Source organism: Seriola lalandi, unplaced genomic scaffold (assembly GCF_002814215.2).
Source record: "Seriola lalandi dorsalis isolate HSWRI2012SDOR001 ecotype SW California unplaced genomic scaffold, Sedor1 jcf7180002054318, whole genome shotgun sequence".
NCBI lineage: Eukaryota > Metazoa > Chordata > Actinopteri > Carangiformes > Carangidae > Seriola > Seriola lalandi.
In genome coordinates, this window is record NW_019524871.1 from 439,084 (window position 1) to 463,876 (window position 24,793).

General features: G+C 41.2%; 3 protein-coding genes across 4 annotated transcripts; 1 reads left to right on the forward strand and 2 right to left on the reverse strand.

Moving 5' to 3' along the window:
• Positions 1-1,997: 1,997 nt before the first annotated feature.
• cunh17orf67 (chromosome unknown C17orf67 homolog) lies at positions 1,998-5,944 on the forward strand. Its single transcript, XM_023406882.2, has 4 exons — positions 1,998-2,132; positions 3,411-3,511; positions 4,732-4,862; positions 5,681-5,944. The coding sequence occupies exons 1-3, from the start codon at positions 2,078-2,080 to the stop codon at positions 4,846-4,848; spliced, it is 273 nt and encodes a 90-aa protein (XP_023262650.1). The 5' UTR covers positions 1,998-2,077; the 3' UTR covers positions 4,849-4,862; positions 5,681-5,944.
• A 1,265-nt stretch (positions 5,945-7,209) lies between these two features.
• Positions 7,210-11,110, reverse strand: cbx8b (chromobox homolog 8b). The gene is made up of 5 exons (XM_023406872.2): positions 10,938-11,110; positions 10,764-10,807; positions 10,469-10,534; positions 10,271-10,337; positions 7,210-8,853 (listed from the first exon to the last, which is right to left on the reverse strand). The coding sequence occupies exons 1-5, from the start codon at positions 11,004-11,006 to the stop codon at positions 7,975-7,977; spliced, it is 1,125 nt and encodes a 374-aa protein (XP_023262640.1). The 5' UTR covers positions 11,007-11,110; the 3' UTR covers positions 7,210-7,974.
• Positions 11,111-17,190: 6,080 nt separating this feature from the next.
• LOC111655477 (E3 SUMO-protein ligase CBX4-like) lies at positions 17,191-24,699 on the reverse strand. 2 transcript variants are annotated; one of them, XM_087174140.1, is made up of 6 exons: positions 24,320-24,699; positions 24,103-24,279; positions 23,855-23,898; positions 23,240-23,305; positions 21,160-21,226; positions 17,191-19,956 (listed from the first exon to the last, which is right to left on the reverse strand). In XM_087174140.1, the coding sequence occupies exons 1-6, from the start codon at positions 24,641-24,643 to the stop codon at positions 18,460-18,462; spliced, it is 2,175 nt and encodes a 724-aa protein (XP_087030266.1). In that variant the 5' UTR covers positions 24,644-24,699; the 3' UTR covers positions 17,191-18,459. The 2 variants fall into 2 exon arrangements, with proteins under 2 accessions (XP_087030266.1, XP_023262677.1); XM_023406909.2 differs by having other exon boundaries at positions 24,103-24,695.
• Between the last annotated feature and the right edge of the window lie 94 nt (positions 24,700-24,793).

The following is a 24,793-nucleotide window of genomic DNA, read 5'->3' on the forward strand; positions in this document are numbered from 1 at the left end:
ATTTGACGTCTTTGTAAAAATGCGCAATATTCCCGCTGACATGTTGTGCAGTAGCAGTATAGAGTAGCGTAAAATGGAAATACAAGTACATCAAAGTACAGTACAGCATTTTGAAGTTAGTTTCCACCGCTGGTACAAGGACTGAATGCACTTACACTTTGTTTACCTTGACAGTACAACTGAACTGCCGGTGATTATGTTTTGCAGATCAGCCTTTATGTTTTCAGCTGCAACGCACAGACTGCCTTCTCTCTGAGGAGCAAAAGACGAGGGGCCGAACGTCATCAGCGAACACGGAAGTACGTACAGGCTAAATCTCTATTTTTTCTCATCTCTGATTTCAGAGCACTTGATGTGCGGACTGCTGCTTCTCAGTGCGCATGCGCCATGCGCTGCATTACAACCTCAATAATCACACGAGGGAACAAAAGCCTTCTCTGCCCCAGGAGTTAATCAAAGCAGAAATTATTATTAAAATCTACACAGTGATGGAGACACACGCCTATTTCACAAGGGATAGGAGGAAGCGGAAGCGGAAAGAATGACGCACGATGACGTATTCCCTCAGATGTCACTGGCAGTCCGCCAGTACGTTTATGAAAGAAATAAATAAATCACGAGATCAAATATATTCTGGCAGTATGTGTTTAACCAATCAAAGAAACTTTAAAATCAAAACAATGTTGATATTTAAAATGAATAGCGTTAGTTGTAGAGTTTGGCTGCTAATGTGGTAACTCACCAGTACTGTTTTCACTCATTAAATTTCAGATTTGATTTTTTTACTCTGACCTTTTGGGAGCTGTAAGCAAAGATGACATTCGGGGAGCCTTCTTAGTGTCAGAGGGGTAATTCAGTGATGTACTGTTGTAGTCCCATGAAGCTGGGAGCTTCTTTAAAAGAATGGTCAAAATCGAAGCAGCAAACAATAAGATATCCTGCCATTTAGTCTCTCCCATAATCCATCTCATCTCTGGTTAGCATCTGCATCTTTTAAACTCTATATCCCCAGTTTAAAACAGATTTGTAGTCACCAATTCCAATCCAAGATTACCCCAATGACATCACCTGGTTTATTTTCTCAGACTAAAAAAACTTCCCAACACTGTTTTCACAGGCTGAGTAGTTTTCCTCTAGATAAGCAAACTGAACTTCCTGTGTAGAATTTGTGGAATTTCCCTTTAAATTAGACTGCATTTAGATCATTGTGTTGTTTAGCAAAAGAGTGTGAGTGGTATTTATTTTGGAGTTAATAACCACATCAGACCAAACACACATATTGTGTGTCTCTGCTATGCACAACTAAATGCCAAACCCCAGCCATTATTGTAGCCCTCCTAAACTCTAACCCTGGTCCTGGTCCTGGTCCTAAACCTAAACCTGATTGTAACTCGAAGCAAGTTATAACATCCAAGGGACGGCCAAAATGACCTCACAATGCAGGAATATCCTCAATATTGAGGATGTTTATTAAAAAACACGCGCACACACACACACACACACACACACACACACACACACACACACACACACACACACATACACACACAGAGGAATGTTTACCAAAGGACTGCAGGACAGCCACAGAAAGGGGAGGGGGCAGTAAAGTTTATTAGACAGATAAATAGATCTCCAGCTAAAACAGTTGAATCCCTTGATTTTTTTTTTTTATTTGAGCTGCAGTGTTTTGCTCGTATAGACCATTTCACAAAGGTGCTGCCTCACAAGTATTCCCTATCTTTAAATGACTGTGTGCACTGCCATCTAGTGGACAGACTGCTACCTGCCTCAGTACACCTCACACAGTAGCTGCTCTAATTTTCTTCACCCCCATTCATTTTTCAACTTTAGAATTTATAATATGTATTTATATGAATTATACTTCTATTTAAACCAATGTATCACCACTGATAGTCATTTATTTTCAATATGCCCTCAGTAACCTGAGCAGGTATGTGACAGTTTGTGGGTGACGTGCAGGAGGAGGTAGGAGGAGAATTTTTCCCTTCACCCCCACTGGACTCTGGTCAGGACCTCAGAGCAGAGAAGGCTAGCACAGGAAAAACAAGTGTAGAAGATGAAGAAGCTGGTGGTGTTTTTGCTCTGCCTGGTCCTGCTGACTGTTTACACAGGTAGGAACCTCTAAGGGATTTGAGGGGTGAAATTTTAATCAGAAGAATAAGCTTTTGCATTTTTTTCTGCACCCTGTTTCTGTGACAGTGAATGAGTCTGTACATTTAGCTCCATTAGACCAGAGAAGGACAGAGATAGAGAGGAAAAGTGAAGACTGGAGGTGGTCTCACTTAAGATAGTTTTGCATGAATTTAGTGTATCTTTCTTTTGCTGCATGACTATATTAGATTGCGGATGCTGAAATGGTGTTTCTTTACTATTTTTACTTTAACGATTGCTGCATTTTGCAACCATTCTTTTGCACCAGTATTTCATTCCAAAGCCAATGCATTTAGATGTATAACTGACTTTTTTTTCAGCATGCACTTGTGTCAAACACAAGAGGAAACTGCACAGATCTTCACAGTGACAAATTATTCTGAAAATCAAAAAAACATCTTTTGTAATGAGACAGCTGGAGACTGTTAGGTGTTTTTTTGCCACGTCGCTGTGAGGGCCAGAGCAGCAGGAGCAGCAGGAGCAGCTCTGGCCTTGTGCTGACAGAGCTGGGTTCATTTCCACAGCAGCTCCCTCTGGCAGCAGAGGAAGAGAGAGCCAGCCAGGCTGCCTGCTGATGGGGTCACGTGCTGCACGGGCCGACTCCCTGGGGAGCGAGGAGGATGAATGGGCACTTTGTTACCTTCCACCAAATACCCTGCCTCCCAATACAGGCCTGGGTTAGAGAGAGGGAGACAGAGACAGAGTGCCCTCGCTCTGCAGAGGCCAGTGTGTGTGTGTGTGTGTGTGTGTGTGTGAGAGGGAGAGCGAGCAGCTCCCTCGGGGCTGGCGTTGGGAATAAACAGCCTCACATGGACTAACTAAACAGATCAGGTCAGCTACAGCCCACCAGCAGCAGATAGTGGTGAGGGGTTTATTCATGGGTCTGAACACAGCCTTCAGTGAGAGGAATGTTATCCTGATTAGCCAGTTCCCAGCCACCAAGCAAACAGCTGTTATGTTCCTCACAAAAACAAATTAACTCAAGCTGAGGTCCAACTCAGAGCAGACGATCTCAGTTCCTGACTCTCTCGTAAAGAGGAAGTAAAAATAGAGGAAACTGCCAACACACACACACACTCACATGTACAAGACTAGAACAAAATTAGTCTTTTATCTTTTTTATTTGCAGTGAATCAGCTTTATCAAATCTATTTGTGTGTGTGTGTGTATCACATGAGATATGACTAAACATTTTATCTCTTTGCAGTCAAACTCTTATCTCTCTCTCTCTCCCTCAGATGCAGGCCCTATCATCAAGGAGAGCTTTGCTAAGCAGCTTCTCCGCAGCAAGAGGCAGGAGCGGCCAATGAAGGCCGGCTACCCTGATGAGCCAATGAGGGTAAGGTTCATCCAGAGCAAAGAGCACAGACACATGGATATACAGAGATTAACCTGCTACTATTGATCATACTGAGATCTATAGCTTTCTGGTCAGCACTTTATTTTAACCCCCTCTATTTATATGAAATGTATGAGGTGGTAATAAATGCTTAATAACTCATATATATGTACACAAGTGTTTCATAAAGCATTTGTTAATTGTTTATACACATTTACAGGCTGTTTTAAAACTGTTCATAATTATGTTCAAGCTTTTGACAAAAACATGAATTAGCAGTATATCTGTTAGCATATTATAAAAACTTATTAAGTGTATATATAATGTTTCTAAATGCTAAAATGATGTTGATTGTTGTGAATGTTTATACAAAATATTTATTTACACCTTACTTCAGTATATATTAAAAACATTTAATCTAATCATTTTATCTGTCATTAATTCTTTTGTAAATTCTAAATTAGTAGCTTTTTAAACATTAGTTACAGCTGACATGTAAAAATTAAATTCAACATCAGATCGGGCTGAGCAACACAATGAAGCAAAAGTCAGCAAGACCGATAAAAAATTAGTAATATATAAGTAAGTTAAAATAATTCTTACTAAATACAAACATAATTAATATTTTAAATCAATATATTAAACGAATTAGATATCTGTTGCCATCACTGAAGGGGATTTAGCTGTCGTCCTGGAGATAACATCATGACTCACAGCAGAGCCTAACACTTTGCTCAGGCCCTTTTAAGTACGTAATGTGTCTTTATTGAATGACGATCTGAACCACCTAATTGAATTTAGCTGAATAACATGTGACAGATCAGCCTTTGACACTATTTCTTCTATTTCTCTTCAGACCTGGGGGAAATGTAAGTAAAGCAGCAGTACCTATAAACTAATCTTCCTCCGTGCATTTGTGCATTGTGCTGCTTTGAATGCAGACATTCATCATCATTCAAGTCCAAACATGTTTCCCTCTGTTTATCTCTACTCGTCTCTGTCATTTCACTTTGAATGCGTTGTCATGGTGAGCCGGTGGAGTTTTATTCTGACTTGGTGATTCCCCGTTCAGTGTTCGTTTTCATTTATGCAAATGTGGGCAGCAAACTGTGTCCATGTTTATCAGCTTTCTTCTTCATCTCTTTCTTTTTCTGTTTCTTTCAATTCATTTTCATGTGTCTTTGTCTCCTCCTTATTCAACTGTGCACATCTTTCTCCAGGAGCATCTGCTCCACATGCAGGCTCTGGATCAGAGGGCCCAGGAGACCAACCTGGAGCACTGGTTGAACCCTCACTGCTACCCTCGCTGTGACAGGAACTATGGATACCCTGTGTGAAGATGATGACAAAGGTTGTCACAAGTCTCCACTTCCACCTCAAAGGCCAAACGTGCACTGTGCATGCATGCAAAGATGTGCACCCACACGGCAACATAACCATCAGTTTTCATTGAAGTCAGATTTTACAAACAAGCAGCGTGCAAACCCATTTTTGCACTCTTACACAAACATGTATTTGTCTCCTTTGCATACTGAATTAATTGTTTCTGTTCTGGAAATGTCTCAGTGCTGTTGTGTTATTTCTCTTCCTGTTCTTTTGTGATTTTATCACAACTGCTAAATGTAAAAACCACAGAAACCTGTCTTACAGTTTCGGAGTCGGGCTCATATCATCTCATGTGTAATAAATAATATATATCATATAATATTTCTAACATATACAGCAGTACAGTAAAGTTCGTTCAACGTCTTGGTGTAGTTGTGAGTCACACCAACACTGTTGAGCCTTGAATGTCCGCTGAAAAATTCATTCACACTCATTAACACTGAAACATCTTCAGTTTGGAAAAAGAAAAACCACAAGTGACACACACAAGTATTGTTGTATAAAGCAGGAAGATCTTCACATTACAATCTAAAACTAAACTTAAATTATGGGTTTAGGAGTATGAAGTTATTTACATGGATAAATCCAAGAAAATAACTTAAAAAATGTAAAATACTACACTATAGATACACACTATTATACTATGTGTTTTGTCTTGTGTTGCTAATACTCTTCTGTTTACAACACCCCTGAATTATTTTTAAAATGTTCTGCATATGTAATATACTACTTTACCTGATAATTTCCCAATCTTTGAGTTTATTTACTTTTCTCTTTCCACAGTAAAGGACCAGAGGTGACAATGTGGACTCAAGGACAGCAGAAAACTCTTGAAAAACAGAATGGAAAGACTTTTTCTCTCTCCCTCCTGAGATATAATGACCATGTGCAGAATGCTGAATAAGTGGGTATTCATATATAATCTTATTGTATCACAGCTGTGTATTTTGCTGTTTTCAGTAGTTTCTGAAGTTTTATATCATGTATCATCACAGATTGAAGTTTGTGAACAGTGAATCAAAAATAAATAAAAAAGCATGAAGCCTGTACCGGGTAATGGCGGTGTTTTATTTATTGAATTGAATTTTTTCGTTGATATTAGAAAGAGGAGGGTGATCCGAGGTTGAGGGCTCCACACGCTCACTGTTCACTGTATATGGATCCTGGTTTTAGTCAAACTGGGTCTACGTCTCAAATCTGAATGTGATTATGATGGATGTTGTGACTTTAGTTAACCCCTTGGTAATCAGCTAACCAGAAAAAAAAAACGTCCCTTTTATTTATTTATTCATTTATGATCATATTTGTGCCTCTACATTTTTTAGATATGGACACCGGGATCGGGTCTTTAATTAAAAAGGTTCAAGCACAGTAAACATTTGATTTCGTTTATGTAATTTTTAGCAGAAAGAACGCAGTCTTGTGTATACACGATATGTCATAGGCTATATGAATAAATCGGCTCTGAAGCTTATTGGACCCATACAGACCTGAGGTGTGACGGATCAACAGCGCAGATCTGCGTCCTCAAACAGCGGTGACAGGTTGATCCACCGGACTGCGCACTTCGACCCTGGACGGGCTTTTAAAATAGTCTAGGCTATATATTGTTTTTTTAATCGGGTCTGGCATTGCAAACCAGTTTAGATTATAAATGCTGTGGTATGTGGCTCTGGTTCGTTTATATGTGATCCTCTAGAAATAAACATTAAATAAATCAAAAGACTGGTCGCCGCTGGTTCTGAAATGATACAGAGTTGGGGCCTGTGAAATTGGATAGCTGCATTTAGTTACAATCTTTTCATTTATTCAAACGTCTCTTAACTCAAAGTGGCCTGTAAAAATCAGACGTGACGTCTGCGACGCATACATTCAAATTAAATAGGCCGTTCACAGCAGGGCCACGAGCTGATGGGCTGTTGTGTTGTTCGTGTTAGAGCACAAATGCGTGCAGGCCTCCAGCAGCCGCAGCAGCAGCCGCAGCCTCACGTTGGCTCAATTACGATACACGTTTTGGTCCAAGTCTGAGGCCTCTGACTTCAACTGTAATAATAATAGAAGGGATTCTTGTTTTCGCCTGTTGGAAATAAAAACAATGCAACTTTTCATAATTTTCCAATGACCTGTAACAGAAATTTAGGCAATTAAAATCTAAGCAAGAAAAATAACCCTAATGATTTAGACGGCGGCCTTACAGCCTGACGGTGTCACCGGGTTGGACAAAATCCAGGATCTCATTTCTGGGTTTAGTTGTTGCGTTCAAGGCCAACGGCGAGGTGATGAGAAATGACAGACATTTAAACACAACGAAATGAGAAAATTCAACGTATTTATTGAAAAGCGTCTAAAAAGCAATTTGACACCAACTTTGTAATTTGCGTTATTACATCAAAGCTTCATGAAGGTTTTCTCTGAAGATGTAAACTATGTACTGTAATGTAGTAATATGCGCCTTGGGAAAACCTTTAAAGTGTCTGTGTTGAATTTATTAATTTATCTTACAATTAGAAATGTTAGAGAGGTCTTTAAACACTACAAAACGGATTATTTCTTAATACTTTTGAATTCAAAGTGCTTGAGTAAATTTTTTAAATATAAACCTTATTGAGTTGAACAAGGTAACTTCAGTCTAATCAGTTCAAATTATAGAGAAATATTCAATCCACAGACTGGATTTAATATCTTGCCTCACACAGTTTACTAGCGTGAGCTCAGGCTGAAAACAGAGTGAAGAAAAATACATTCTAGTTTGTTATATTTGCAAAATAGTAAAACTCACAAGCTCTGTACAGAAAGTAGCCAGCTGCTGCAAAGGAAACATGCAACTCATTCATGTTAACCAATGCATGAAGCAAAATGGACTTCATTTGATTTGGTCAATACATTAAATAGATGTCCAACTTTATAATATATACACATATGCACATTATGTAATTTGCCTTTATACATTACATACAAAATCTGTTTTGCTTAATAATCACACTATGTCTTATAAACATGAGAATGATTCTGATGCAAGTCAGAGAAAACAAAGTGTGGAGTAAAAAAAAAAAAAAAAAAAAAAATCTATCAAACAATCATCTCTTGTCTTTGAAGAAGCCTTTAGAAGTGCTGCTCTCCTTGATGGTGACAGTCAGGAAGTTGGTGGTCACATCTGTCACCAGGACCTTTTCCACGCTGCCGAGAGATGGCCTCCACGAAACTTCATCCAAGTCGTCATCAAGACGGGTCGGAGAGGGCCTGTCCAAGAAGTAAGGTTTTTCCATCAGTGGGAGCTCAGCGGGGCGATTAACGCTCTGGCTCATTTTGGGCTGGTGCTTGAAGTGTGCGGGTGCCAGGTAGCTGGATCCTTCCTTAGTCCTGTGTGTATCGATGTCTATCCTGTGTGGGTGCAGGCTGCGGTCTGAGTAGAGCTGTTTGTAGGAGCTTCCACCGGAAAGTTCCCTGTTTTGTTGGTGATGGTGATGATGGTGGTGGTGGTGATGGTGATGGTGGTGTTTATGGCTGTGACCATGGTTCTCTGGATGTCTGTGGGCTACTTTGAACAGCCTCATCTCTTCAACCCCCTGGAGCTTGGCCAGTTTGTGAGGACCATGACTCAACTGCTCTTCTGCCCTCCTCTTGTGGGGCTCAGGGGCTGCAGGGCTGTAGCTGCTGTCCTTGAAGCGGGGCTTAGGCTTCGGGCCTCTTTTTTTAGGTACATGAAGGAGTCCATCTGGGCTATTGTGCTGAAGGGAAGGCTGCTGGTGCTCTCGGGTGCTAAGTTCTGGTGGTCGGACTCGTACACTTTCTCCACGGTTGACAGTGCTGGGTGGGAAGATGGTGGGAACAACAGCTCTCAGGCCCTCTCTAGCCCTGGGAGTGACAACTGGCTCTGGAGTTGGGTAGGTGACGTGCATCCCTCGGACTGCCTCACTCCTGAACTCATAGGACTTGGCTTTAACTTTTGCCTGAGCCTATTAGAAAATAGCAAAATCACAGGGAAAATATTATTCAAAACAATGTTACAACAATGACTTCAATTTTTGTTATTCCTTAATGAACTTAACAGGCCTTTTTCACAGCAAACATTTTGACTTGTCATAGTCGAACAGCCATTAGATTTGTCTGATGATAAATATAGTGTGATGATGGAAAAACAAACAGGAGAAGGACTCTGATGAGTCAAGGGGGCTAGTTCTACTGATTATGATACTATATTATACGTTTGGTTTTCATAGTTTTATATTTATTTTGTTTGCAACTAAGAGTTTTCTATTTATATTTTATACATTAATATTTTATATTTTGTTTGCTTAATTGAAAATTTGCAGGTTCTAAATAAAAGAAAATATTCATGCAAGAGTGAGTACCATTTATTTGTTGAGTATATAATTCAAATACATAGTAAGAAACAGGCCTTTCAATGTGGTCTTTTGCATTCACTGAATTTAAAGAGATGTGCTGTGTGTATTGTTATGTGGAAATTAAATGACCTATATAAGAATATGAGATAGTGGTCATATAGCTCAGCCCAACAGCCATCAGTGTGACAGTGAGCCACCATTCACAATACCAATACCTGAGGCAGCTAAATGCAGTTCATCCATCATTTACACCTCTGCTTTTCCTACTCACTTATCCAACTCCATGAAACAGGCTTACTGATTGTTTCAATCACTGCCCATGCCTGACACACAGGTTTATCTACACATCTACACATGAAATGAGTGAAATGGAGTTGCAAACATATACTAATAAGTTTTAACAACTACAACAGAAAACAGTTCCTGTCAGGTCACAGTATTTATTAGTGAAATTCCTCTACCTCACTCCAAACAACAGCCCTGTCAACGGAGATTCTGGTATTTAGTTCAAGATGAACTGCCGGTCATTTAGCAATTTTCACGGTCCATTGTCCTGAAAAGCTGAACCCTATTTCTGACTGCATCAGGCTATGACACTTTACTCAACCGATTTCATTCACATACGGCAGTAAAATTTCGGCATCTGAATTTAATGAAAGGATTTAGTAACAAAAACGGATTTTAAACAAGGATTAAGGACTTTGAGCAAGTCGCTTCAACAGCAGCGTCTGCACAAGACTGGCTGTTTGTTTGTTAAGCTATTTTAAATATGTCAACAGTTCCCATTAGCTTAAACACAAGCTGAATACACGCTACTTTGAATATGCATAATTAGCATAATTAAGGAGCCTTGCGCATATCTGTGAAATACAATGAGGCCGAAGTTCATTTGTAAAGGTTTAAGTAAGACAGTTAACAAACAACAACACACATTATATACACAAAAAAGGCTTAAGAATTTGACGTGATAATTAGCCGTGACCATGTAATTCATTACGAAAACACTAAACAAAGCTGCTAAATTTACCTTAAGCAGAAATGTCTTGGGTTTTGGTCCTCTCTTTTTGGGTCCATAGAGCTCCCTTTCACGCTCCCTGTGAAAAAATATAGTAGCAGACTCCCATTTTGAGTGTCACGGAGCAAAGTGCAACGAGGACACCATATATTTATTGGACATGTTAACATTCACTGCCTCTGCCCATACAGGCCAGCCCAGACATCTTACCTCTGTTCAAAAGCGGCAAACAGGCGGGAGTCCAAAATATTCTCCTCTGGCTCCCAAGTGCTGTATCTGACAATTAAAACATTAAGTCAGATTGAGGAAGCGAGCGCTGACACACAGTATGTGGATGGCCATAGCGTTAGCCTGCCAGCTACAATCTCCATCGTGCTGTGCACCTCAGTTTTAATCCGGCTGTCTCGCTAGCTTTGGTGAGCTAACGACAGCCACAGCCGACACAGTACAGACACCACAGCCGCGGGTTGAAAACATGCAAGAGACACAATGAAGCAGCACTTACTTGGGAGACCAGCCCTTCCATTTCACAAGGTATTCAATCCGACCCTGCATGCCATCAGAAACAAACAGAAATTACTTCGTTAGCTTGCAGGGCAACAGTAGTATTTGAGTGCGGTAGTGGTGCATTATATTCAACGCTCTGGGAGAAAAGGGGCACGTTACATCCCACGCCTACCTTCCTTATCCTCCGTTTGATAATAGACTCGGCAGCGAACACCCTCTCTCCGACGGCAGACAGCTCCATGTTTACTCCAGTGCTACCTACCGTTAGCTCGGTGGACGCTAACGTTAGCAGAGCAGATATTTTTCTCCAGTCCCAGCCACTCTGAATTCCCGACAGACCATAATACTCCCGTACAGAATGGACGTCAGCGCAATTTTTTACAGCGTTGCTAAGGAACCGCAGTCGGTGGAACCTCTAGAAGAACGCCCATTGGTCCAGCCGTTGCTACGTGCTCGGGTTGCTAAGTGAGGGGAGGAGCGTGAGCCTGTGTGAATTCTTTCGGGGGGGAAAATGGTGGCTTTTTTCCCCGCGCGGCGAGTGAATCATTTCGCGCAAGTTATGTGAGTCATTCAAACATGCACGTGGTATCAAAAGTTGTCTGGCTATATACATGCGACAGTGTCGCCACACAAGTATAGAACTAGGACATAACAATGTTTCTTTAGTTTATTTTGACCACTCGGGAAACAGTCGAGACACATGAGACATTCCTCATTTTCGTTTAGTCTATCCAGCACTGTATTAATCAGCTGATGCAGAGTTTATTGTTATGGTCCATAAGCACACAGCCTGTGACGGTCTATGCAATGTCGTTACAAATTTATCTTCTGCCTGCATCCATCATTTTCCTTGCTGTGTCAGGCCAAAGACAGATGATCAATGTACTATTTCTGTCAGTCAAATTTATAAGCTATTTATTTTCATATTATTTCGTTTAAACAGCTGTGTGTGTTATCCTTGAAGGCAAAGTTTTAAGTCATATGTAGCTATCTATTTTTTGCCAATACTACTGGTTTGTTGTTTAAAATATCTTCGCACTGGGCCAAGACCTGTTATCCACAGAGATGTAGGTGAACTCAGTGTTCACTTAAAAAAACATCTTTAGTCAGGTGGAAGGACAGTCCGGGGGATTACTGTCACTGCCCATTATGCAAGACGTTCAGTGTAGTGAATGTGATTTTTAAAATGTTAGGGAAACGAAGCTGTTGTTATGACCCTCAATGAGCAAAAGATCAGCTGATGCATGTAGATATCTGGCAACGCCGAGGAAAGCTTTTCATATTTTTGACATTATGGCAAAGACCTGTCACCTTTGCAGCCACTCTGAAAGACCACTTTACTTTGCTGATGTCATATCTGAGCTATTCACACCGGAAACAGAACGGTATGTTTTTTTTCCAAAGCAGCGGCATCAGGCCCATTCGACCAAAGTGACCTGCGTACGTGCATAGGCTTTCATTGGGCCTAATGTGTTAATGCACCAACCAAAACATTTAGATGAGAAGAATACAACTAAACACCAGAGAAAGGAAAATATTATATTAGCATATTCAACCTTTCTAGGCAGATTGAATACAACAACAAAAAAAGCACATGAAAATCCTACATCTTTATTTTTTTTTCTATTTGGGGCTCTTTAAAAAAAAAAAAAAAAGCAAAGACCGCCGCCGTCACTTCACTGCTTTGATCAGACTGCAATTCACAGGCCGACAGGTCAATTTTAAACTGTTTAGGAATAAGGATTAAAAAAAGATAAAAATAAAAAACACCTTTAAGTAGTCCAGATAAATCTGTTATAGGCCTATAGGATGGTAATAAATTATTATAATAATCATTATTAATACGATAATAACAACAACAACCACAACAATAATAATAATATTATAACAATAATAATAATAATTATTATTATTGTTGTTATTATTATTATTCAATGTCACTAAAATTCATTTTATTAAAACTGGCAGTTTTCATTTATTTAAGCCATTTTTAAAAATAATCAGGCTCCTCAAAGAAGAAAACAAATGACTGGCAATACAACTCGTTCATATTGGGGGTGGGTGATAAAAAAAACGTTTCTCTTTGTTAAATCATTAAACTATTTGTTAACTTAATTTCAATAAACAACAGATGACAAAAAAACCCCCCCCAAAAAAAAAACAAGTTTAATTAAACGCCTTCTTCATGAAATCTGGCCTCAGTTTTAGATGCAAATACGCCTGTTATTTTATACTAGCCTATTTCCTGTACTACAGTCACTTGCAGTGACCACTTGCAATATTTTTTCCAGCCTCATTGCTCACAAGATTATTATCATTATTATTATTGTTATTAATTTTATTATTATTATTATCATTATTATTATTATTATTATTATTATATCATCATTATCATTATTATTACCATTTTCCTATAGATTAAAAGCGGTAGTCAGGTTAGTATTGTATTTAGGTCATATGACGGTTTATTCAGAAATGCATTGAAATGCATATAGATGACTCTTTAGACTCTTGCTGAGCCTAATGAGTGTCAACGAAAGAATGCATGAAGCATATAATTCAGAATAAGACACCGCTAGTTGAAACCTGTCTATTTAAATGGTCTGAGTCCTTTCCCCTCTGAGTGGCGAGGGTGACTCTGCTAGTCAGTCACCGAGGACCAGAGTGCAGCACCTCCAGATTTATGGACTAAACATCTTAATAATTACAACTCGTCTTTGCTGACGTTTGTCAAGAGGATGTTAACAGCATTTTATGAGAACCAATGACATGTCTCCCGTCATTGAATGATAAAGTCTTTGGCCTGATGAAGCTAAAGATAATGAAATTCATTTCACATTAAATTCAAGAGAACAACTGGCGCTGATCCGGGCCGACAACACTGGCCCAATTTGAACAACCTGTCACCCGGACAGACTCAGCCTCCTCTATTTTTATTCAACTGAGAAAAAAAATCTATTAAGAGGCCATGCCATTTGACACGGTGGGGTAACTGAGGGTCAGTGATTTATTAGACTCACAACTCTTTTCATCTTTAATCCACTTGTATAGGCCTAATCATAAAATCAAGGTGGTGCAGTGCAAACGACATCAGGGACTTTGCCATTTGCGGGTTTATGTTTTAATGAATTGCTGTGCGAGAAGATTGCAAAATGTAGCATGGTGAATTGAATGGTCTCAGAAATCTTCAATTAGACGCGACTATTGATCTCATATTAGTGTTTTTGTCTTAACATCCGTTTCTAATAAAGACGGATCCGGTAAAACTCCTGCTCTGTACCTGCAGTCATCACAGTCCTGCTGATTTAGCCTACATGAAAACTGGACTATTAATCCAAATAATCCAGACTGTCACTTTAGTCTGTAACACAAAATATCACAGAACAGGAGAGTAAACTCATAATTTTTGGAAGATTCACATTTTTATAATGTTTCACAGTGAAATAATAAAGGTAGCTACAGACTGTCAGAACAGATGCCAGATATCTGTTAAGAGGAGCCAAGCTCAAGCTACATCATTGCTTTTAGAAGCCTGCGGTGTTTATTTCCTAATGAAAGAAGACGTGTGCGACATGGTTTTATAATAGTGTAGTTAAGGGTTGTCCACCTTTCAATGCTTCTGTTTTTCCTCCCGCGTATTCCAGTGCACAGCCGGAACAAGCAGTCAGCACAGACAGAAAGGGAAGATGGGCGCACCTCACGCTCTGGATGCGATTGGTCTCGGCGCGCCTGCAGTGCAGCAGTGCTGCCGCCCTTAAAACACTATTGGTTGGCTTGTATCCGGGCAAGACGCGGTTTCCCGGTGTGCGCAAAAAACGGGAAAACCCGGCCGTAGCACAAACAGTATTATGCAAAGACAAAGATAGAGAGAGGCTGGAGCATTCTTCATCCACATTAAGCCAGTTTGATTCGATTGTTGTAGTTACAGATGGATAATTAACAGTTACTGACTAAATTAAAGGGTATTCCTCTTTTTTTCTGTCTTCGGGACTTTCATTTATTTTCCTTATTTATAGGAAATAAACACTAGGCTAATGGAAAGGTGAGACAGGGCGCTTTTACCTGTCAGGGTGTCATATCATAAACACAGGTAATCAATGTGCTTCACGGGCTGTTTGCAACTGGTTTTACGCAGGGATTTCTTTCCCAGAATCCCTCCATTGCTTCTATCAAATTTAGGCTCCCATTCCTCAGTATTAACCAAATCCAATCGCACCAGACAACTGGCTGTTCTGTGAATGAATGAGCAGTGAGGACACATGTCTCCAGTGAACTACGCACTGTGGCTGGTCGTGTCCCCACAGAGAGACACATACAGGCCCGTGTTAAACCGGGACCTCACCTGTGTCTTTACTGCATCTGGATCATGTTGAGCACTGATGCGTCAGTCACCGCTGGAATAGTTTGTTTGTCACTATACTGGATAGATCTGAGTGATCTCAGCAGGTTAGTAACTGTAAATGAAGCTTTGAGCACAGACCTTTTTGTTATGTCCAGGTGTTTCTCCGTCCACCTCCTGACAAGGCTGAAAATACAGACGGAACCGTGTGGGCGCTTTTTACATGTTTTGTAGTAACATTACAGTACACCTTATTAACGGATCTGAAGGGATCATTTTGTGTCATTTTCTCACTGTGAACCTATATGGCTCTTTTGTGGCAGCGATCCTGTTTTTTTTTTTCTTTTACAGAATGAATTAATTTTCACAAAATAAAAGAGGTTTAAACAGCTGACTTCACAATTTAGGCTGTTTTGCACTTGTGCGTTGTCACCATTTCACAGAGGTAAAGGCTGTTGTTGTGATCAGCTCTTGACAGTTAAAATGAGTGTAACCATAATTAAATAAGGTACTGCAGATTGCAGCTGTTGCAAATTGTTTCAGTCTTTGTCCTTATACAGCAATCTTTGATGCAGTTTAAAATCTGCAGAGCGTGCACATTATATTTCTGTGCATGCAGGCTGTTTGTGGGAAACACCTGCAGGCCTACTGTACACAAAATTTACATAATGCCCATGTAAAAGCTGCAGTCTGAATATTCTCCGAAACTAACTGTGATTTTGAGTTTATCTTGTGTCAAGAGAGCGTTTACAGGCCTGACTCAGTCACATGCACGAATTCAACATGAGCAGGCAGAGAAGAGGAAGAGGAAAAGACGGAGGATCATCAAGAAGACGTGTTAGCACACTATTTCACACAGTTCTTGTTTTATTAAAGTGATTATGTAACCGGCTTGTTCAGAGTTTGGCGGGTTTTTTTTTTTGTTTGTTTTTGTTTTTGCTTAGATACAAGGAAACAAGCCATATGATATGACAATGTCGGCTTCAGTCCTGATAGGAATTTCCCGCCATAACTGAAGCATAATGTTGCATTTATTTGTCTGCTGCAGCAGCTGCGAGGCGACAGGAGAGCGGGTGGATGGAGCAAAGAGGGGACAGCCATTTTCTCTGTCGTTGCTCACATTAACGCCGTGCGTTGGCGGGAAGGGTCGAGAGCTGCTCTCATCTCAGCCGTCGCGTCACACCGCGTCTGCAGACCAGTCGTGTGTCTACACTGTCGGAACAGGCGAATATCAACCACTTGTCACCACGACAGGCAACCGGCACAGGTTACATTCACAGACGGGGGTTTCTGAAGCAGGTGAGGACAGAGCTCCTCTGCACATCTTTAATTCAAAGCGCCCATCAGTTACTCACAGGAACAGCAACCGGCTGTCTCAGTGTGTCAGCGGCACACCACACAACACAGACTGGTGTTCTGTCATTTTAAACTCAACCTGTTGGTCAGACAGAGGAACCAGCCGCCTCATGCTGCGCCTCTCTCTGCGTGTCAGGAGGATTTATTCATGAAACATCTGACGTGAACAGCTGCTCAGGTCAAAATCATGAGCCTTAAACTAATAATATCCTCGTCAAAGACACATGTAAGTGTTGGTTAAACCATAAAGCAAATCCCAGGTCACAGTAGATAGACGTTTGTCCGTGGCCTTTTGAATTAAATGCTATGAATGAATGGAAACGCACGGCTTTCAATATGTTACAGTGGACCAGGCCTGACACGTAGCTGCAGTGTGCACACAGGGCAAAGCCTGGAGATGCCTATCTGAAAATAAACTGACAGGCTCTGTAATAATCCTCATGGTCCGCAGCCTACACACACACACACACACACACACACACACACACACACACACACACACACACACACACACACACACGCACAGCCACAAATAGAGCCGTGTACAGATTTAGCATCTTCTGTGGTAAGGTTAGCCATTTAAGAGCATTATAGCAGCCGCCTTTTCCTGCTAAAATCTTCAGCTCCCCGCGGGAAGCCAGGGTCACGTGTGACGTAGGACACCAGCAATGTGGTTCCTCTTCAATGTAAGTGTAAAAGTATAAGTATAAAAAGAGACACATTCCATATATCACTTGCAAACAATTTTATTATTGCAAAACACATCATAGGAAGCCTTCATTTTTTTTTTGCCTTCAGATAAAACATGAAAAGTGCATCTCATCAATGTTCTTCTCATAGAGCAGGTCAGTGCAGCTCAGGTCACATGGTGCTGCAAAGGGATTTCTTCAGAAAGGAGGAGTTATGTATGACCAGGGAACAGATCTGATTATGACAAGAAGGTGTGCTTTTACAGACTTTTAATTACTAATTTGTTGCAAAACTTACACAAAATATGACACAAATATTTTATATTTTCTTATGAAAATCGCATTTACTCTCCTCACATAACTGTGTGTCTTACACATGTCAGAAAATGGAAAAAAGCTGAATCATGGAGCACCCAGCTGCCGGTAATGATCTGTCGGATTACGCAGCTCAACTGGCAGTGTTAACACAGATCTGTGACTGATATAATTCAATATAATGAAAAAAAGCCATTTTAGTCACTGCACTGCTGCAAAACATTAAAATAAATAAGGTCATATGGTTGAGAATCAGCTGTCTCGATGGAAGTGATTTGTGCTCGGTATTAGATCTTGAGATGCATGACTCAAAAACACTCGGAACTTTGAATAATAGGAGCATATAACAAACATTAACCATTAGCAGTCTTTAAAAAACACCTTTTCCCTTTCTCCGCAAATCACATTTATTGACAGAGAGACGCTTCATTTTTCTTTATCTGCTTGTTTAAGCATGCCTAACGGCATAATGTGTCCAAGCAGCATGCATCCTTGTTTAAACCTGTCCATCTGTTCACGCACACACACACACACACACACACACTCACACACACAGACACAGTGTAATTTACCATGATTCAATATAATTTTTCTTCCTTACAAAATTTCCCATATAGCCTACATTTTTAACGTTATCTGAGATGTAGACAGTCGAGTGTATAAATCAAATTATATCCATAGAAAAGTGAAGAGTATTTACAAGAGTTAAGTGCATTTTCAATTAAAGTTCCGACATCTATTTGATCTAATTTTGCTTTTTAAACTAAGTTTGAAATCGCTGAAATTAGATACTGCATGTGATAAAATCTCCAGAAGTAACAACAGATAGAGCTTATAAGAAGAGATATGCAAATAATGCGATAAAAGATCAACTCTTTTGTCTCAACTATACAAAATGAAAGCAACATCAACGGTTTATTTGTACATTCAAGCATCTGAAAATCAAATATATCTAATGTACATCTATACAGTTACATGGTTGATATCCAGCTCTGTTACACCGTCACGTATTCCTTGAACGTAACGGTGAGGCAGTTCGTGGTAATGTCTGTGATCACTATATTCCCAAGGAAAGGCTGGAAGGAGGGAAATGTCTCCTCTTTTCTCTTTTCATTGTTAGAAACAGACAACGAGTCAACTTTCACCTTCTCTGCAGATTTCTGTGTTTCAGTCTGGGGCTGTGCTTCCGTTTGTGTGTCCATTTGTGTGTGTGTTTCGGCTTGTGTGTGCGTTTCATCCTGTGTTTGTGTTAGAGTTTCAGCTTGTGTGTGTCTTTCAGGCTGGGTTGCTGTGGAAGCTGCAGCTTTAGGCCTGGTCTTGACAATACTCAAGTCAATGGGTTCCTCTTGGTCTGCGTACCCACAGAGCTGCAGTCCAGTGTGACTCTGGTGGCCGTTTTGGTCGATGCTGATGCTTTGGCTGGGTGAAGACACCGTATTAGGAACACTGATACTCCTGGAGCTTAAAAACCTCTTATTACTCCCATGCTCGTCACAGTCTGTGTCAGAGAGGTGTCGCTTTAGTCCTTGAAATCCACCTTGGGCTCCTCTTTTGTCCAGTGGGGAGGAAACTCCCCTATCCAAAGGCAGGGAGAGCAGATTAGGCTTGGTTGTCAATTGTAAAGGCTGATCCGCTGGAAGCTGCCCCTGACCCCTGACCTCGACATGTTTATCCTGTTCCGTCACAGTTGGCTCCATTTTGGGGGACTGTTCCTTTTCTTTGGGGCAAACTACGTTAAAACCAGAACTTGGAATGGTTGGTTTTTCTTTGGGGTTTTTTGCAAATCCATTCATGAGGCCGAGCTTCTTGACAAGCTTCATCTTCTCCAGGTCATTCTCTGCGCTGTTATCAGTTCCTTTTGGCGACTTTTCAGGAGTTTCAGAGTCACCGTTTTTAATTTTAGCTGCTTGCATTCCGTTTTCCATGTACTTGCTCATGACAATAACAATCCGCCCGTTCTTGTTTTTGTTCTTCACTATCTTTAGCTTGCTGCTGCTGACTCCGTTAGACTGTGGCAAAGCATCCTCTTTAGGTTTTACCTTGTCTGGCTCTTTGTGCCCATTGAGGTCAGCTGGAAGTTTCTTCAGCTCCATAGTGATATCCTTCACTTTGGTCAGGCAGCCGGAGTCTTTGTCCCGAACCCACTTTTGCTGCAACATGGGGGGCACATTGTACCCTTTGTTGGGCAGCTCCGGGGCCCTGATGTCTCGGGGTTTAACAAATATGGGCTCGTGCACCTTGAGGTCCGGCTGGTAGTGGTGGTGCTTCTTGCTGTTGAGTTGATAGTAGAACTTCTTGCCGTTGGTCTGCTGCTCGGCCTCGCGCTCCCTGCACAGTGGCTGGTACTGGTGGTGCTTCTTGCTGTTCAGCTGGTACTGCTGGCCCTGGGGACGGAGCATCTGGATTGCGCTGGACTTCTGACAGCCGTCCTCTTCCAGGGACGCTTCATGAAGGTCGGCCAGGATACTGGATCTCCGGGCAAATGAGGGAACCTGTGAAACAAGACAGTGATTCGAAAAAGCATGAAAATACAGCTCAATGAATATAACATGAAGAATTAGGGGATTTCTGCTGTTTACACCAGTATTTAAAATAAAGACATCCCTCTGGGTGGGGAATTTGATTAATGGTGCAACTGCCTACAGTACCTATACATGTGTCTGTTTCAAGCCACAACAAAAAGCCACGGCTCATTGGGGCCCATGAGCTGAGCTGTGAGCTGTGCTTGGAATGTGTGAAGGGGCCCTTATGAGGCCTGAACAAGCACAGTTTATTTCAGGGGCCTTGGCCCGTGTTCACACAGCCCTCCTACAGTTCCTGAGCAGCTCTTTCAGTCACAGGCCCGGGCATCAGGGTGATATTTCCAAGTGTCTCCTGTGGCTGTGACCTCAGCTCGGAGGAATGTCACTGGCTGCTTTGTGTCCCGTCATTGACTTTGTCCCATGTGTTAGCACCAACACCCTCCTGAGAGGAACAAAAACACTCCTCTGAGGGATTCCCCTGGCCTTTTGGACCGCTGATTGATGCGCTAAATGTACGATTCACACTCATTTAGCTACAGCTGTTAGGTCAGGGAACTGGTCCCTATAAAATTTAATGCAGATAATAAAATTTATTGTTTGTAATAAATATTTTAATTGTAAATGTGCAAGCACTTCCAACACCTAAATTAAAGGGGAACTGTGAGGATTTTAAACATGTAGATCAGTTATCTCATCGTGGGGTCGGGGGTGGGTGGTGTTTCCTACTTAGCCTGTAAAAACAGTCACATTATGTCTTCTGTGGATTTTGGAAGGAGCTGTTTACAGTCTGACAAAATAACCCCTAAAGATCTCAGCTCGGGTTTAAGTTATAACATAAAGCTTTACGAACTGGAGGTGCTAAGTTTAGATGGTGCGTGTGCTTACCAAGGTCTAACAAAAGATGATTTTGAGTTGCATTATGGGAAATGTAGGGCTCTGCATTTCCAGAGTCAGGATATTATTGGACTTTTGCTGAGTTAATTTTGACAATCATTTTTTTTTAAATCTCTCTTCTGAGGCCCTGAGCTTCATGGACGTGCAATATTAAATCCCCGGAGCTCCCATTTGACTCCCAAATTAAGTTTTTTCTTTTGCTTCCTTGGATTTCCTGGGATTTCAGAGGGAATTATGCAGGGAATGACAGGGAAATATACAGTGTCCTTGGTTTCTTACCTGAACCAGAAGGTGCTTGGGCTTGGGTCCTCTTTTACGATATCCCATCAGCTGCTCTTGACGTTCTCTGTGGAAGAAGAAAACAGCAGCCAATCAGTGAAACCATCTGGCAGAGATGAGTCGCCGTTGCATGGCAACACAACGTCACGGGTGTCCTCCTCAGGCTCAGTTAGAAAACACTGAGCCCATGTTACAGGTTGGAGTTACACTTCCTGAAGCAAAGTGACGTTCATTCAACACAGATTAAAGAAGCATTAATTTTATATTATTAATATTAAGTATTTATCTTCTCACAAGTATCCTAACCTTTTTTTGCGGGGCATCAAATGTTTTACAGCACATTACATTTCTTCGTCACCGCTACAAAAGGCTAAACACTGGCTACAACTGAGGTTTCCTGCTCCCTAAATAACACCAGGATAACATATAATGTCTGCGTGTCCAGCAGAAGATAAAGGCCTCTCTCCTGTCTGACTTTCCTCAGTCTCCACGCAAGTCTCTCTGAGGCAGTAACTCAATACCGCAGACAGGAGTGATGTCAGTCCCCTCCCCCACCCTCCTCCCTCACATCTAATTACAATGACGACTCAGTGTATTTTCATAGCCTGGCATTCAGACGTTTTGGCTCCCCGGAGAGACACGCAATTAGTTTCAATAAAATCTCTCCCCTTTCGAGAAAGAGGTAATTGCAAAAACAGACGCGGAGTGATGTCGATGTTTTGCTTTAACGTGTGACCTGCGCCTGAAAGGCTGCTGTAAGCAAAAGCTGAGGGAGGCTCAGAGAAAAGCCAGTGACAGTTTAACACGCCATGCTTTTAAGAAATTCAATTACACTGTCCTTCATGTGGAGCTGTCTGGTCAGTCACTCAACAGACTATTTAACAATTAGCCAAGCAGCTAATTTGACCATGGTAGCCACTTGGAAAACCATGGACACAGGGCCCTTCACTAATAAAGACCACGAGGAAGTTTCTCTGGTTTAAAGTTTGAGACGGTGCATGCACCTCTGATTTATGGCAATTACTAAGCTACTGTTTAGTTCCCTGCTTACTTTAATCATCATTTCCTCATGTCTTTCCACTGAATCATAAGCAGATTAATAAAAGATGAGCACCATAATCTAAATCCCTTCACTTGGATGTTTGACCTTCACTGTGCAGAATGATGTATGTGCAGACGACTCTTTTCACATTCATCAGCTGAAGGAAGAAAACTTCTTTGTGCTTAAATCTCAGTTTAAAATGCACAGGTGCAACCAAAAATGTATGATATCACACATGAGTTAGAAGCCAAACACAGCACAGTGTGCAATTTACACAAGGGTGATGTGGAAACTTGGAGCCTCCAACACACAAATACTGAGAATGGACTTTTCAGTGAAGTAGGAAACATCTTGTGTCCAGCAGTTAAACTTTTTCATATTCATAGACTCTGGATTTTTTTTAATTAGAGATGAGTAAATGGAGTTTTAATTTTCAACAAAGTAAATTAAGTTTTTATCTGAAGGAGGTCTTAAAGTTTGTATCTACTAAAATAATAGTGCACATAAGTAAATAAAAAAAAAAAAAGAAGAAAAATCAAAAATTAGCCATACAAAACTACATAATCAATAGTACTTGGGTTATTGGCTAATATGACTGGCTGCCGTGTCCTGTGGAAGATGACACATGGTGGGACAGCAGGCAGCACTGCAGCATGATAACCTGATGCTGACACTCAAATAACTATCAGGTGACAAAAAGGAGATGCTCGACAAAGTGTCACGGTTTGCTCTGGTAACCCTGCCCTGAGTTTAACCCTTACTTGACCCACTGATGTCACCAGTGTTAATCCTAATCCAACCCCCCCAGGCACTGAATTTCTGACTGTCACATTGTGTGGACAGTTTATCAACATGGGATTATCCACATAGTGTGACCAGGCTGCATATTTCCTGACTATAAACATACAGAGAGTTCCTACTTGGGACAAAAAAGAAATTAAGAAATATTTAATTTAAACCTGTGTGGTTTTGTTATTCTGGGATTCATTTAGTGGACGTCACCACATGTGAGGCTGGTTTGTCCAGTTCTACACTCACCTGTCTTGGAAAGCATCGAGCAGTCTCGGGTCCAAGATGTTTTCCTCTGGTTCCCACGTGTTGTATCTGTTCAGAGGGAAGAATGTGATCAGTGAGGACACACTTGCCTTTCAAAAGTGGGTGACATTAATAAGCAATGGCTTAGGACAGCTGATGATTTCTGCTCCAAAACGACCCTCTACTGTCTTTAACTTGTTAATCCTCCCACACCTCATATTAGTACTGTGACTTGTGTGAATAACAAACTGAAACACTTGCACTCCCCGTGGATGCACGTGTAATAAATCATGAGTAACTTTTACGCACGGGTGTAGGGGGGAGGGGATACAATGGCCCAGCCTCCGCTCAACTGTGGATATATGGGCATTTCTTAAACATCGGTTCAATTAGAGACATGTCCCCCTTTAATTGGAACACTGGGGATTGCATACATGGTAAAACCACATCCATCATAGAGGCCAACGCATCGAGCGCCTAAAGCAAGAACGCGCGACCGCCCATATGCGCGTCCACGCTCGTACGGATGCACACATCAACACACACACACACACTTCTATTTTCAATGTTGTATTTTCGTAAGTGAGCCTTTCTGCAATGCTGTACGGGGATACTTACTTTGGAGACCATCCTCGCCACTTGACCAGATACTCAACCCTCCCCTGTGAATGGAGAGAAACGGGGTAATCAGCTTAACGTTACTTTACGCAGTAAAATGCACTCTGCATTGCACCGTCATCTAAGAAATTATCTAGTGGAAAAACGAAACATGTATTCCACCAGAGAGGAGAAAATCAAACGAAAAATCACACTCATTCCCATGTGCATGTGTGTAAAACATGTCCTTCAGCGATGTGGTGACAAACCTTTCTGCTGCGCTTCTTCTCGATGCTCTCCACCGCAAAGACGTGCTCTCCCGCGGCGGGTAGTTCCATTTTCCAATACAAGAGAAGCAGCTCCTCTGTTGTTGTTTTTTTCCCTCTCTTCTTTTGGTATCTCACACCTTTATCCTCGCGTTCAGGCCGTTTCCCCCCTCTGCTCCCCTTATGTGAAACACAAGAGCCGCGCTCCCCGTATTTTCACTGCGCCTCTTCCCTCGCTTTCCCCTCGGAGAGACTCGCTCTGCAGGCGAGTTGAAGCTGCAGCAACAAAACACTTCATGCAAATAGCCGTTGACGTGACGTCAGACGAGGGGGAGGTAATAGGGGAGGGGGTTGTTCCCGTGCTGATTTCAGGTGCTGTCGGAAAAAAGTGTTCTCCTCGGCCCATTAAGAACATATAATAAATAAGTAGATGTGGAAAAAGTGATTGAGTGTAACATTTAGTGAAAACTATGGAAACCATGGCAACACCTGGCGAATGAAATCCGAATTTTTTTTTATTGTGGCCTAATTTATAGTTTGACATTTTTGTAGGATATTTGTAGCCTTTTGCACTTTAGTCAGTTTCTCCACATAAATTAAACATTCACGTTGATACATACTATGTCTAAAAAAAGGTATCAGCACTTACTGAACTGCTGCAGTAGCCCACAACAGTAGTTCTCAAACTTTTTCA

Excerpts from the sequence above, each read along its gene's own strand:
- cunh17orf67 (XM_023406882.2), top strand. The coding sequence starts at position 2,078 with ATGAAGAAGCTGGTGGTGTTTTTGCTCTGCCTGGTCCTGCTGACTGTT. Across the intron at positions 2,133-3,410 it reads CCTGCTGACTGTTTACACAG|ATGCAGGCCCTATCATCAAG; the intron begins GTAGGAACCTCT and ends TCTCTCCCTCAG. Across the intron at positions 3,512-4,731 it reads ACCCTGATGAGCCAATGAGG|GAGCATCTGCTCCACATGCA; the intron begins GTAAGGTTCATC and ends ATCTTTCTCCAG.
- cbx8b (XM_023406872.2), bottom strand. The coding sequence starts at position 11,006 with ATGGAGCTGTCTGCCGTCGGAGAGAGGGTGTTCGCTGCCGAGTCTATT. Across the intron at positions 10,808-10,937 it reads TCAAACGGAGGATAAGGAAG|GGTCGGATTGAATACCTTGT; the intron begins GTAGGCGTGGGA and ends GATGGCATGCAG. Across the intron at positions 10,338-10,468 it reads TTTGCCGCTTTTGAACAGAG|GGAGCGTGAAAGGGAGCTCT; the intron begins GTAAGATGTCTG and ends ATTTTTTCACAG.
- LOC111655477 (XM_087174140.1), bottom strand. The coding sequence starts at position 24,643 with ATGTCAAACTATAAATTAGGCCACAATAAAAAAAAATTCGGATTTCAT. Across the intron at positions 24,280-24,319 it reads AAAGCGAGGGAAGAGGCGCA|GGGAGCAGAGGGGGGAAACG; the intron begins GTGAAAATACGG and ends GTTTCACATAAG. Across the intron at positions 19,957-21,159 it reads CCAAGCACCTTCTGGTTCAG|GTTCCCTCATTTGCCCGGAG; the intron begins GTAAGAAACCAA and ends CTTGTTTCACAG.